The sequence below is a fragment of the Corapipo altera genome, unplaced genomic scaffold (assembly GCF_003945725.1).
Source record: "Corapipo altera isolate COAL_440 unplaced genomic scaffold, ASM394572v1 343, whole genome shotgun sequence".
Classification (NCBI taxonomy): Eukaryota; Metazoa; Chordata; class Aves; order Passeriformes; family Pipridae; genus Corapipo; species Corapipo altera.
The window spans coordinates 7,410,860-7,425,378 of record NW_020884913.1 but is presented as its reverse complement, the minus strand read 5'-3'; the positions used below and the strand labels follow the sequence as shown (position 1 = coordinate 7,425,378).

General features: G+C 42.2%; 1 protein-coding gene and 1 long non-coding RNA gene across 2 annotated transcripts; both read left to right on the top strand.

Moving 5' to 3' along the window:
- Nucleotides 1–33: 33 nt before the first annotated feature.
- Nucleotides 34–2,537, top strand: LOC113952499. The gene is made up of 3 exons (XR_003529565.1): nucleotides 34–582; nucleotides 1,232–1,336; nucleotides 2,156–2,537. It is a non-coding gene; the product is annotated as an uncharacterized LOC113952499 (long non-coding RNA).
- Nucleotides 2,538–4,257: 1,720 nt separating this feature from the next.
- CD7 (CD7 molecule) lies at nucleotides 4,258–12,529 on the top strand. The gene is made up of 5 exons (XM_027654633.1): nucleotides 4,258–5,701; nucleotides 7,555–7,893; nucleotides 9,420–9,770; nucleotides 11,072–11,193; nucleotides 12,213–12,529. Exons 1-5 carry the CDS (start codon nucleotides 5,629–5,631, stop codon nucleotides 12,327–12,329), a joined length of 1,002 nt encoding a protein of 333 aa, XP_027510434.1. The 5' UTR covers nucleotides 4,258–5,628; the 3' UTR covers nucleotides 12,330–12,529.
- Nucleotides 12,530–14,519: the final 1,990 nt, after the last annotated feature.

Sequence of the window (14,519 nt, the reverse complement as noted above, 5' to 3'; positions counted from 1 at the left end):
TTGCTGGTCTTGCTTGTTCCCCCTCTTTGGTTCCTGTGGGTAAAAGGGAGCTGCAGAATTGTGTCCTAATTGTTATTAAAATGGTTTTTAATTGCATCGAGGTAATGCTAAGCTTTAGCAATGTTTTGGTATTCTTAATTACATGTGAGACCTTCTTTGCCTTCTTGTAACGTGAGTATTTCCACTATTGGTTCACAGAACAGTTCATCAGCTTTAGTGAGGAGAAAATCTAAATGTCAGTAGTTGATTTGAACAGCTGGGGAATGAAACATCCTCAACTCAGCAGTCATGGCAATCCCCACCTTTCTGTGCTACATGACCCACTTGTTTAACCTGTGAACCTCTTCAACCTTTTGAACTCTTGATTGAAGATCTTGATCTGTATTTATAATTAAAAGGTTTTTTATCTTTCAGCTTTCTCAGCAAATGGGATAGGTAGCATCAATCCTGAGGAGAATAAACTTTGCTGTGAAGCAGAAACAAAACTCTGGGAGTCCAATCTTACACTGAAGTGCCACACTGAAATGTCAGGTGCAGAAACTAGAAAAGCAACAGCTGGTATCGTTGGTGAGGAAATTCCAGGTTAATCTCTCCACAAGTTTTTTTTTCCATTTGCTTTGAGAGTATTTTGCCCATAGAGCTTGATGTGAACAGAGTTTTGAATGTAGCAATGGATACAGGGATGCTGAGGGAAGGTGGTACACGATGAGCATGCAGCCAGTTCCCAAGAATTCCCCTTGCCAGTCAGGGATAAATGAGACTTTGCCTCCATATTAAGTCACCTAAACTTGTTTTAAATGCAAATTTCTTTCATGGTGGAAATCTCTGTTGTCTTCCTTAGGTGATGGACAAACAGGCCTTTAAAAACCAGTCAAAGTGCATTTCCTTAATGGCCTTTGAACCCATCATTAAGGATGGCTCTCACACCTCTTGGTTTGGGGTTTTTTCAATGAGGAAAATGTTCATAGGTATCTGTTGTGGTGGGGAGTCAAGAATAAGCTTTGAATGTTGATGAAGTCAGCATTGTTACAGGTACCTTCATTAAGATAACTTGAGCCAGAGGCTGTTTGTTCTCTCATTCAAAGGTTCCCTCTCTCTTTATCAGCTGTTGTGGGGGACTTTGTTCATCTACCAGGCTCAATTCTTCAGGGTGGTGCTTATGAGGCAGGCTCATGGCTTGGCATACCTGCTTAATTCACTGGGCTTCTCTTTATTTTCTTCTCCTCTCCAGGTAGAAGGAGCAACATTTTCATCTCCCTCACATTCCTGCTGTTCCTTGTGCTTTGTGCAGGAATGGTCAGCATGTATTGCTATCGGCGCCATCGGAACAGTCAAGGTACTGTCTGACAAATTGTTGGTTTCCTGTGGGTTCCACACCTGGTAGTGGGAAAAGCATACAGGGTTTTCTTCCTGGATCTCATCTCCATTATGCTGTCTGGATGGGTTTGTTATGAAAAATAAGCACAGAATAAATTTCCTCACTGCTTCCTCCTGAAGCGAGAAGGAAGCAATGGCAGGGCTCAGCCTTCCCTCCGGGGGATCCAGGTCCCTGGGTGGAAATAGCTGGGATAGGTTCTGTGGATTGAATAGGGAATCACATCAATAAAATCTGGAAACATCAGCCTTCCTCTGTATTATCCTCTGCTCTTCCCTCCTCCCTCCCAACATAGAGACCAGGGTGTTCTTCAAGTGAGATAATATTAAACCACCTCTAACTCCAGAAATAGTTGGGCTCCAATACAGACTGGCACTTGGGATGCAACTGTGCTGTCATATGGCAAAGCATCCCACCTGCCATTCCTGGTGGGGATTTGTGGAGAAACACAAGGCCTGTGGGTCTGTCTGAGATGGGTAGCAGTGAGTTGATCAGTAATTGCAGATAAACCTAAATTGGGAAAAAAACACCTGCAAGTCTGTTAGTTTTAGTTCTTCTAAAGAAGTCCTTGCCAATGCTGGTACTTTTTCCCTGTTGTTTCCCTAAGACTGTCACAGCATTCCATCAGATCTTTTGCTGTTAAGTTGTCTCTAGAATGTTAAAGGTTGGACTCGATGATCTTGGAGGTCTTTTGCAATACAGGCATTTGGATTACAATTCTCACTGAAATCAACCTGTGCCCTTTTTGGCCTCACAGATATTTTTCTTTCAATTCTGCAGCTCTTAGAATAAACAGACAGGCTTCAGATGAAGAGAGCCTCACACATGATTGAAAACCATCTACAAGTGAGAAGACCTCTGTGCCAGCAGCATCTTCCTTTGTCCTGATTTACAGCAACCAGCTGAAGCAACAGGGGCTAATTTCCCTGAGACCTCCTGGTCCCATATTCACAAATGGTCTGGTTTTCACAAATGCACCTTCACCACATCCACATGTTCACCAAGGACTGTGATTGCCACAGTTGTCCAGCTCCAGGCCTTCACGAGCAGCACAAGCAGCCCCCTGGATCTCTCATCCTCTGCTGGTCCTTGACTGAGGACAGCAGCCATCACAAGGTGTGTGGCTGACTCAGCAGCACAGCCTTAAACCTGCTGAATTATCTCCAGGACTGAAAACATGAATTAACCTGCAGTCCTTTAGCTTTGTGATGTGATATAATGCACACGCAGCTTTATTTTTTTAATTCTCAGGTTCTCTAGATTCAAAAAGAAGTGTTTTGTACAGGTGAATGGTTTGCCCATCAGGAATCCCTGTTTGGTATTTCATATCTTCAAATGACCATAGAAACACAGAATCAACCGGGTTGGAAAAGACCTCTGAGGTCATCGAGTCCAACCCTTGATCCAACGCCGCCGTGGTTCCCAGACCATGGCACTGATGCCACATCCAGTCTCACCTTAAACACCTCCAGGGACAGTGAATCCACCCCCTCCCTGGGCAGCCCATTCCAAGGTCTGATAACTCTCTCTGTAAAAAATTTCTTCCTGATATCCAACCTAAACCTCCCCTGGCACAGCTTAAGACCGAGCCCTCTTGTCCTACTGCTGGTTCCTGGGAGAAGAGCCCAACCCCCACCTGGCTACAACCTCCTGTCAGGGAGTTGTAGAGAGTGAGGAGGTCTCCCCTGAGCCTCCTCTTCTCCAGGCTGAGCAACTCCAGCTCCCTCAGCCTCTCCCCACAGCACTTGTGCTCCAGTCTCTTCCCCAGCCTCGCTGCTCTTTTTGCTGATTTATTGTTCACACTTGATTTAAATAAATCCTCAAATTTTGCATTAGATCTAATTTATTACTGGCCTATTGAACAAAAATTGGTGGCAGCACAATTGGTAAAGCAGGTGCCTGAACCAGTGTGAATACTTGCTGAATCATTTTCATATGGTTTAATTACCTGTAAACCTGTAGCTGAAACTTCCAGCAGGAAATCTCAAAGGACGTAGGATGTTGTGTGGCTCTTGAATTTTTCTGCAGTCAAATCTAAAGGGAAAAGTTCATAATGAAAGATGTACCAAAAATATGTTAATAATTAATTTTAGAAATACAGAAAAACCTCTGTGCTTAAATTTGTCTCTTGTTTGGAGCAGGACACCAGTGCTCTTATGGGTTAGTGGGGTTTTTCCCCTTCCTTAGTGGCAACTTTACACTCATGCTTTTAACCAACCCAACTCACAGCTTCTTTGTTGGATATTGTCTTTTCCATTTGCTTCTTCTGGAATGCAGTCAAACCTTCATGCAGAGATGGCAATCCCCAGCTATTCCAGGGCTTTTAGGTATCTCCTGTGGCTGTCGTGTTGACTGATCCAGTTGTGATGATTAATGTTATGTTTGGTTAATAAGCCCAAGAGTCCAGACTGTGCAAGAACTCTCTTTGTGCAGCTTCTTATCACAATTGCAGAGGCATTTTTTTTTTCTCAGAACAAAAGTGCTGGAGGCTTCCAAGAGCTGTTGAACAGGAGCAAGGAGCAGGTGTATTTTGGAATAAAAGCCAAGTGAGACTCTGAGATGAGCTCAGTTGCTTAGGACATGGTTCTAATAACCCTGAGGTCACGGGCTTGATGCCTGGAGGGGCCATTCACTTCAGAGCTGGACTCGACGATCCTGGTGGGTCCCTTCCAACTCAGAATATTCTGTGATTCTTCGATCTTCTTTTCAGGTAGAAGCATATCTGCTGCTGTAACCTGGTAAAGGAGCCCCAAAATCAGTTATGGGCCCCTTAATTCGTGACCCCACAGGTGTTGTGTTTGGGTCTGTTTTGCTCTGTGGGAAGTCATTGCTGTGTGAGAGTTTGAAGAAGCACCGAAGGTTCCAGCCTCTACAAGCCAGCTGTGTGCTCTGCTTCCTGGAGATGTCCTGAGGGTTTGTCATCAGCAAGTGCTTTGTGTTTTGCAGTATACATAGATAGGCAAATATTTCTATTCACAGAATTATGGAATGGTTTGGGTTGGAAGGGACCTTAAAGATCATCTGATGAAATAAAAAAAGGGCTAATGATACTAAGATGCCTGACTCACCAAATGCCATAATTTTGTAGCTGCAACTTCTTTTGACTGATTTTAGTTTTCAATTTGTGTTAGTATACTAGTGACAATAAAACAGCTCCTTAAAAACTTGGGAACCCTTTTCTGGTGGTATTGTTATTTGGTCTGTTAATCTCCTTGACAAAGCATCACCATCCCATCATTCCCAAACTCACAATCCAGTATTATTGTCATGATTCATTTCTTAAATATGGCAAAAGCAAAGACAGGGAGTAAGAGATGTCTCCTGGCATCTGCTTTTCTAGCCAGCAGTGAGCCTTTGTGGGGCTAATTGAAAGCTCATTTCACAACCTGCCTGAACTCTCTTTCCTTTACACTAATTGATGAAATTTCTGAGCATTCAAGAAATTATTTGGGAACACTCCCTTCCCCTCTGTATTCCCACAGAGAGCAGTGCCCACAAGAAGAGCTTTTCATCCTCTTGGGGAGGGAGCAGGAGCTACATGTGAGCTGTAGCTGGTTCCCCTTTGCTGGTGGTTTTCAGCTCTTGTGCAGTGCAGACACACAGAGAGGGTTGTTAAACGTGAAGCCAGGGGCACATGAGAGGTACGTCCTGTGCTGTTGTGTGGGAATTTATTCCCGTTGTCATTGCCAAGATGCAGATCCAAGCTGCTGGTTTGTGTGCAGGGCTGGTATAATAATTGAAGGCTTACCTGAAGTAATGGAGCATCTCTCATCTCTTTGTTCCTTACGAAGCCAAGACTTTTGCTTTTGCAGCCACCAATCTAAGCCTGTGGGAACAGTGACAGGTTGAACTGATTGTACCAAGCAGCCACATTTCCAGTGAGGCCACAACTGAAGGACAACTGCCTGGCTTGGGTGCTGTGAAGGGCAAATTTGAGTGAGTGCCTCTGTTCTCAGTTGTCTTCAAAGGGAAGGTGGGTGCTCACCATAGACAACTTTCTACTCCTACCCTCAGGGCTGGGAGTTGCTCAGTAGCAGGAAACCAGGGGCGGTTTTAGTGTGAAGTCAACATCAAGATACACCTCTCTGTCACATTCATTGGAATAGAAAAGCAAAAGCAGCATCCTGCTGGCTTCTTTTAGTAGAGAGCTGATGTAGCTGAAAGGCAACAGGCCAGCTTGGGGCATCAACCCTTTCCTCAGGTCTTTAACTCATCAGTCAGATTGTAGAGAGCAACTAAAGAGACCTCTGAAAATGCTGTGGATGTCCTGTCTCCCCTCTGCATCCCTCTGTCTGCTGCTCCTCCCGTGCTTCCCTGCCCAGACCGGTATGTAGGATGTAGATGCTCTTCCAGTTCAGTGTTTTCCTTCCTCTTTCTTCCTTCATTACGTTCAATCCCCCTCCCACTTTAGTCTGTTTTCTCAAACAGCTTCCTGCCAGATTGACTATTATTGAAAGCAGGTGGAACTTTGGGAAAAAAAAATATCTCTGAAATTAAAAAAGGAACTTGTAGGAAAAAAAGAAAAAAAGAAAAATTGTTATGATCTTAAGTTTTCTACAAAGCAATCATTCTCTGTAGAAATGTTGTTTTCCCAGTAATTTCAGATCAACTGTATCTGTATTTTTAAGGATGACGGGGGAGCCCACTACTGACAGAAATGAATATTTATATTTACTAGGGGCATTTTTATTGAAGGTGGAATAAAGCCTTACCAGAAATATCCACTGCTGAATGTTGCTGTGGTTATTAAGACTACAAGCTGGAGGCACACTTAGGGTAAACAGTGTGAATTTCTGAAGGGAACAGGCTGAAGAAAGAAAAAGTCTCCAAACAGTCACTTGTTTTTCTCCCTTCACCATTGACAATGGAAAGGATGGTGACTTGAGAAAAGCATATTATCCATAAATCAGTGTATCTGAAAGGAAGGTGCATTGAAACTGGTGAGAATATTCTTTAGTTAGTGGTTATTTAGGAGTCAATGCTGATTTCTGCAAATATAATTTAACTCTTGAACTTTTACCTTGATCTTTGGAGAATATGAGTAATGGGCTGCATCTGCTTGTCATTAGCTTCATGAGGTCTTAGGTCAAGGAAAAGTTTAAACTGGGTCAGTTTGGAAGTACTGATTCTTAGGTTGATGGGCTTTCCTTTCCTGATGGTAAAGGCTGAGTGCTCTGCACTTCTCCAGCCTTATCCATCACCCCATTTCTCTGCTGCTTTGGGAGATAATTGCTTGTGACTCCTGGGTTGCCTTAATTCCTTCTCTAAGTGTTGTAGGAGGAACATGCCCATGTCTGGTCGGGTGGAGTGACTTGCTGTATCTATATTCCAACAATCCACACTTTCTGTGTTTGAATTCTATGTTTGTTCCCTTATTAAATTAAATTGTCCTAAGTATGTAGGGATCCTTAATTGGCTTCTCAACACTGAACAATTCAACCTTTTCTAAACTGTGTTTGTCCTAGACATGCAGTACTCTCTATTTAATTTTTCTTCCCTTGCTCCTGGTGTAATTTCTTTTTGGTGTTTCCCATTTGAGCCCTCTGTTTTTTACTATTCATTACACAAATATTTACTGATCAGTTTATTTTGATCCTGAGGTAATTAGAGAACTCAAAGATGTCTTATTATACATTTTGGTACCTTGTTTCTTACTATAGATTGGAGTTACACCCTCTGCAGTCCACTTCCCGAGAGGCTGTATTATCCAGTTTCCTGGTGTTGCTAAATGCTCCTTTCTTTAAAAAGAAAAAAAAAAAAGGTGTATTTTCACTCCATTCTCTGTCATTTTTTTCTTACCTTTGAATTCCGGATTTAGACCCTCAAACAGCTCCAGTTGTCAGGCTGAGTTCAGTGAAGCTTGTATTTTGAGAACTAATAGGATCATTCTGAGAATCTAAACCGAGCAAACTAAATTTTTTGCATGAGTGACAGAAGACACTTTTTTGCCAAGGCCCTTTAAGCTTTGGGAAGGTGCTGAGTTGAACAGGTCAATGGGCATGAAAGGCACTACAGGGTTCAGGGCAGCCAAGAGATGACATACACAGCCTAGCAAGACTAAGGTCCAGTCCTACAGAGCAGTTCTGATGACGGAGTTGTTGGTTCTGAAAACTACTTTGATATTAAAAGATCAATAAGAACCCTGGTATTACCATCTCAATTGCATTTCTTATCTTTAGGTGGAGAAAATGAACAGTCAACAGACGTTCTCAGTGTTTGGGAAGGAGACTCCATCAGCATAACTTGCTCAATCAGTGGTTTAGGAGAGCACGTGGGAATGCACTTGAAAAGTAGCAGAAAGACAGTCAATATGATATATTTTTCCAAGGACAACCCTCCAAATATCTCTCCTGATTTGGCTGGTCGCACCGAGTGTTCAAGGGAAGGAAGGAATTACAGGACAACTTTGCACAACGTACAGGAATCTGACTCCAATATCTACCTATGCATTGAGTATGTTACAGTCAATGGCCATCACAAAATACTGGATGGGAAGAGAAGCATAGTAGTGGTGAAAGGTATTGCAATTCCACCCTTTATGTCATGAATTGTTAAATACAGATCTGTATTTTAAATCAAAGATTGGAAGCAAGCACAATGGGAGGGAGAGTCTGACAGAACTGTACTCGTGTCTGCTCAGGTGATGAACAGATTTGAAGGAAAGTGTGGGTCTGGTCCCTGAAATACTGAAGAAAGAACATTAGATAGTACAGTACCAAAAAAACCCCATCCACCCTAGAACATCAATTTGTGATTGATTTAATTCTATCTACAGGTTTTCACCTATTAGTCATAGGTAGCTGCAGCAGTTTGGAAACAGTGATGACCTAGAGCTCTTTTTCCAAAACAATCTGTGAAATCTTTATAAATAACTAGCAGAGCAATGAGTCTTTTTTTTTTTTTTTTAATAGCAGTTTTTGCAAATCTCTTTTTTTTTTTTTTTTTACTATTTCATCTTAAATGACATATTGGTAATTATTGGGAGCTGGTGCAAGGCAGGGTCTGCAAGTTGGGCATGAGTGGGTACAGGCTTTTTTCTGTTCTTAATAGTTGATGAATGGGCACAAGTGCTCCCTTTGGCAGATTTTTATGGTTGGGGGAACAATTTTTCTGTCTTTATTTTTTTTTGCATTAGAAGAGGGTTTGAGTCTCCACTATTCTTTGGCAGCTTATTCCTCTATGTACCCATCCTTCTGATGAGACCGTCTAATGAGAAATATCTTTACCAAAACTTAGAGTTTTCTTCCTTTCCTGTCCCCAAGGCACATGAAATCTAATTGATTGCTGGATCAGCGATTGTAATTTATATCCATGAGGAACTATCATGTTCTTCCTTAGGCTTCTCTTTTCAAACTTCTTGGCTCTGTTTTCTCAAATGAATTCCATCTTGTCTATTATGTACTGTTTCTTCAAATTATTTTATAAGTTACTTTATCTCTCTTTTTGATACTGATCCTCTTCTCTAAAATGCTTGCCACTTTCCTTTGATAACCATGACACATTCTGTCTTCATTCCCTCACCCACATTAATGATAATTTTAAAAGGAACAAGACCTGTCCTCAGAGGAACTCAGTGGAATGTCTTCTCAACTGGACAGCAAACCATTAATAATTACTTTTTTAACAAAATTTTCAACATTGATGGGACTCAAATTGTATGAGTTGATCCAGACCAGTATTCTCCAGATCTTCCTATGTCTTCATCTCACTGGAGAAAGCAGTCAATGATCCATGTCCAAGGACATGCTGATGAGGCTGATCCTTAGAAGGGATCAGTATATGTATTTTTTAGGTAGGTACAGACCCTTTACAACCAGGTAAACCTGTTGGTCAGTCCTAATTTCAGATCCTGAGGCAGGAAAATATGCCAGGGTGTACTAAAATATATCCTCCTTCTCAAGGCACGTGTAAAGGTAACCTGTTAAAAAATTCATTTTATCTAAATTTCCATGGTCTGTTCTTTCTGTCTGTGACCTCTGCATTTGCTCCCTAGTTAAAATCACATGATAATTATGTGATAGCCATTAATCTCTCTTGTTTTTAGCTAAAACTGGTGGGGCTTTGAAGCAGTCACCACTCTATGCCAGCCCTCAGCAAGGCCAGTCTGTCAGCATTACCTGTGTGATGAACAGCTCACGTGGGGACGAAGGGATCTACTTGCTCAAGACTCATGTGCAACCTGAAAGTGTTCTCTATGTGTCAAATCAGAGTGCTACAAGGATCCTACCTGCCTTTGCTGAGCGCTTGGAGTATTCAAGGGAAGGGAAGCAAATAGTGATAACTCTGCACAACCTACAGGAGAACGACAGTGATAACTATGTCTGTGCTGAGGAGGTGAAATATGTAAAAAATACCCGTCTCCTCTCAGCAAGTGGCACCATGGTGCTGGTTAAAGGTATGTTCCTCTTGCTTGTTTGATTATAGCTAACTATAGGCATGTTGTAATGCAAAAGGTGGACAAGAAGCTTGCAGAAATCTAGTGAGGACAGGTAAAGCACTAATCCCTGGGTAGAGCTCATCCAGTACCTGGGAGAGTTTGGAGAGTGGGCTCAGCCTCATGAATGTCCTGTTATGCCTGGAGACAGAAACAGGCACTGTGTTTCTACCTGCCTTGTACAACCAACCAGAGGGCATTTCAGAAGAGAAAACTTGCTATAATCCTGCATCTTAAAAGAATTAAAAAAGACCAAAATAAGATAACAAACATTTCAGTGCATGCGTGAATAATCTGTCAGTTTTAGGATGTGAATAAGTATTTTTAGCAGCAGCTCTTTGATCTTAATGTGACATCAATGTCTTTTAGAAACAATTCCCGATAGCAAGTCTTTCTGTTTAAAAATAGGTCACACTGGGGAGCACAGAACAAGTCCTCAGGCATGTACTTCAAGCCCCACAGACCATTATTACACACTGAGCACTGTGTGTGCTCCAAAGAGGGGTTTTATTTTTCTGCAAGATGGTGCTGTCACCATTTGCTAAGCTGAAGACAGAACCAGAAATACAGTGCTTGATTTTGATCTTACTGGTGCAGTTCAACCCTGGGCATTGGGCTTTGCTGAGGTCTTTGCAAAATAAGGTTCACAAAGGCCCTAAGAGCTGCCCAGGATCTCCCTGCAGTCTGCAAAGACGGCTGTGGTCTCATTCTGTGCTGCCACCCAAAACGGGGGTGACAGCTCAGCAAACTGAGCTGGGGAGAATGACAGCAGCACATCAAAGCAGCAGGGTGATTATGTTATTCAGATATGGATCAGTTGAGGTTTTAGAGAGCTGGAACCCTTTCCACTAGCACTGTTCTGCTCAGGGGAGTGCGGCAAATCACAGAACCCTCCTGCTTCTGTCTGTACTGCTCACAAACTGGCTGTTAGACAATTCCTTCTGAGCCCTCAGAATAAAGCATTTTCTCTTCCCATCACGAGTGTGTGGTCCTACTTCTGCTCAGTGGTGTGGCAGCTTTTGCCTTTGTAGAGTGCTCCTTGCTGACCCTTCACATGCCACCTGCAGTCATCGCCAGCCTCTGGAAGAGCCCAGGGGATGCCACTGAGAATACTGATGGAATGACAAATATGGCTGTGTAGCTGTTGATATCTGATTTTTTTTCTTGACCTGTAAACAATTTTTTTCAGAATAAAAAGAAAATTCTACCTTTTAATAATAATACTGATACTACTACTACTAATAATATAATTTTATATGCAGAAGGGGAGCAGACATACTCCCAGAAGGCATGCAGTGATAGTTCCTGGGTCATCTATTCTCTCCTCATCGTGGTGGCACTACTGTTTTGTGCACTGGTGTGCTGCACCTTGTACCATGTCAATGTAAGTATGCTCTCACCATGCCAAAGCAAAAGTGTGTCCAGGTTGAACAAATTATTTATAAACAGGGGCTGAGTGAAGCAAACTTTTGATAAACCTTAGGAATCGTGGATTTCTATTGTTTCCTATTTGCCTTTGTTTAATGTCTCCCAGCTGTAAACTCTTGCAGTAAACACAGTGTTTTATGTTTCTGTAACTCTTTGTAAATGAGGTACTGTTTGCCTTTTGATAACAAACCTCAAGTGAGCCACATGGTGAACAACACAGCCATGTGTTGTATGTACCTCCCTGGACAAAGCATCTCAAAGTCCTTTATTTAAAAACTTTATGTGAATTGGGACTGGAGCTGTACATAGTAACCTCGTTAGAGATGTGAGGGAATGTTTGGAGAGGGACACAAGGGCAAAAAAAAGTCATAAATAGCCTGATGTCTGAAAGTAGCACTAGGAGAAAAATTTTACCTCGTTCTAGAAAAAAAAAAATCCTAATTTTTTTTTCCTTTACTGGGATTATTTATATTCATATACTGCAGAAAGTGCCCAGAAATTTTTTGTCTCTGATAGATTCTCCTGCTCCATAAAGATTACTGAAAATTAACAGTGTATGATTCACAGGCTCCTGTCTTGTCCCTCCACATGTGGCTTCAGCACTGCAAAAAACCAGTAGTGCAACATCATTCTGTCAAAGCTCAGTGGCCCTGTGGGAACTGGTCTCTCATGTCACCAGTAACAGACTAAGAATGAGCCTTATTTCTGTAGGAGCTGCAGTTACATCCAACTCCTGAAGGAACTTTTGGTGAAATTGCATCAAACTGACAATAGAAAGTTAAATAAATAGGTTGAAAATTTCCACTTGGTCCTCTAAAACCCCACTGTGTTGTGAAAGGAATTTTTAAAGTACGTTTCCTCTTCCAAGAGATAGATTCCTAAAGATGTAGATGCACTCCTAAGATGAAAATTGACTCCTTTGGTGGGGTCCTTTTCCAGGTTCTGTTCTGAATGGCTGTTTTCCTTGGTTTGCAGACAAAGAAATACTTCCAAAAAAACCCCCCAAATGTAGTTTATGAAGATATGTCTTACAGTTCTAGACGGAACACACTGGTCAGAACCAACACCTACTCCAGGGGCAGTGAAGCTTAAGCTGGGACCATCAACATCAACTTTACAGGTCTCTCTGAGAGCTGCTTCAACAATCTGATGCAGTAGTTGAACTGAAAGTGCTGTCGCCCACCTTTTTCAGTGGAAAGAAAAAACTAATTTCCAAAGCTTTTTTCTGCTTTTTACATTTCTTTTTTTTTTTTTTTTGGTAATGTATAGAAAATATAGCAAAATGCAGGCACCTGTACATGTGTCTGCAGTTCAGAATGAAAAGCAGGATTTTTGGACTGTGCATTTGGCTCGATGCATCATATGGCCTCATTTCTTTGATAAATAACCCTTTCAGGGAAGGTGGGATGAATGGAGAGGTCTGGTTCTGAGCTTTGGTAAGTGCTCAGAAGAGTCTGTTCAATAACTTGTACTGGATCCACGTATGCAAGGATTACAGTTCTCTCACGAATCCTTGTGGGTCTGCCCAGGAGCTCAGGGAGCTAAAACTACTCAAAAATTACAGCAGGGAAATGTGTTCTGAGCTGAGGAGACTTCAGAAATGTGGCAGGGTGCATCACAGGTGAAGTGCTGGATACGTGTGGGCTTACCAAGGTCATAACAGTCCCATGAAAACTCAATCAAGTCTAGATTTTAACTTACTGCCTTTGTCAGAGATACCAGCATGACTGGTGTGGGTCTTGACATGGTTGACAAGCAAAGTGACCAGACTTGGGGCATGGTGGCTTCTTGGGACAGCAGAAATGTTTGTGATGTACTGCTGATGTCTCCAACTCCACATGTCTTAGGGCCACCCAGCAGAATACATTTCTCCAGGTCAGTGACTCCACACCTTCCAACACAAGGTGAAATAATCTGGGATACAGCCAATGCCTGCATTCCAATGTGGGCGTGGGTGGGTCTGATCTAAAAATCCTTCTTATCAAAGAAGGAATTTATCCAAACTCACATCAATCAAGTGGAAGCTAGATTTGGTTAGAACAAATCTCAAGATTTGGTTTAGTAACAGCTTAGAACAGGTCTCTCCAGGGAGCTCAGCTGAGGGTGTTTGGTTTTGCAGAGCTGGGGCTGCTGGGGAAAGTCAACAATGCCCAGAGGAATGTCGAGTTGCTCTGTTACAGGGCAGGATTGATGGGGTTGGTTTGTGGTTTCTGAGAACAGGCTGAGGCTGGAGTTTTTTTCTATTGATGTTTATTTATTTTTTTGAGGGATTAGCATCAGTTTGCCCGTGATGAGTGAGTAGCTGGAGCGGAGCAAGGCACAGGGGATCCTTCCTATCCAGACCTGAGCTCTGCCAAGATCCCAGCTTGCCAATCCAGTCCTGCCCCTCAGGAGAGCCCATTTCCCTCCAGATATTACTCATGAAATGCTGTGCACCAGACCTGAGGGGGAAATCTGCTCCCTGGGGTGGTTGGGGTGGGAACGGGTTCACCTTTGAACAAAGAGGTGCCATCTTCACATGGCCATACCTGAATAAAATTGGTTTTGTGATGTACAGTTGCTTGATATTTTTATACCTATATTAAAAACTATGTCATGTATCTTGCAAATAAATGCTGGTTATTGAATGGACTGTTTCTATCAGTGTTTTGTTGTTTGGTTTGGTTTGTTTGTTTGTTTGTTTTAAATGAGGATTCAAAGGCTTCTTGCACAGTACAGTATAAATTGCTCCTAACAGCACCACAATAAACAACATAATAGGTATTTTCCACTTTAATCACACAACCTACATGTGGGGTTTTTCTTTTTAAAACTAATCAACAAAGAAAATACCAAGGAACACTACAGACAATGAATATTCCATGTGTCTGAGAACGTTTTTCCAACACTTCTTGAACTCTGGTGGGCTTGGTGCTGTGACCAATTCTGACTTTGTCCCTGGGCAAGCCCAGCTCAGGGGTGGGTGAAGAGCTGGGGAAGAACTAACAAATTAGGTGCCAATCCAGGAACCAAAGTGCTCATAATCCTGTAGTCGATCACTTTTCATTTCATTTTTGGAAAAAAGATGCAGGTTTAGTAGAAAAGGGTAAAACCTCTGAGAGGCAACACACAGAGGTTCACAATGAGCAAAGTGACATTCAGGATCAGCTTTCTGTAGCAACACCACTGTGCAAACACGACCACAATTGTGAAATAAAAAAACAAGCTGTGAAAGGAAACAGTAGTGGAGGTGGTTTCTTTGGCTTGGTGTAAATAAATTTAAAAAAAGAAGTAACACCTCGC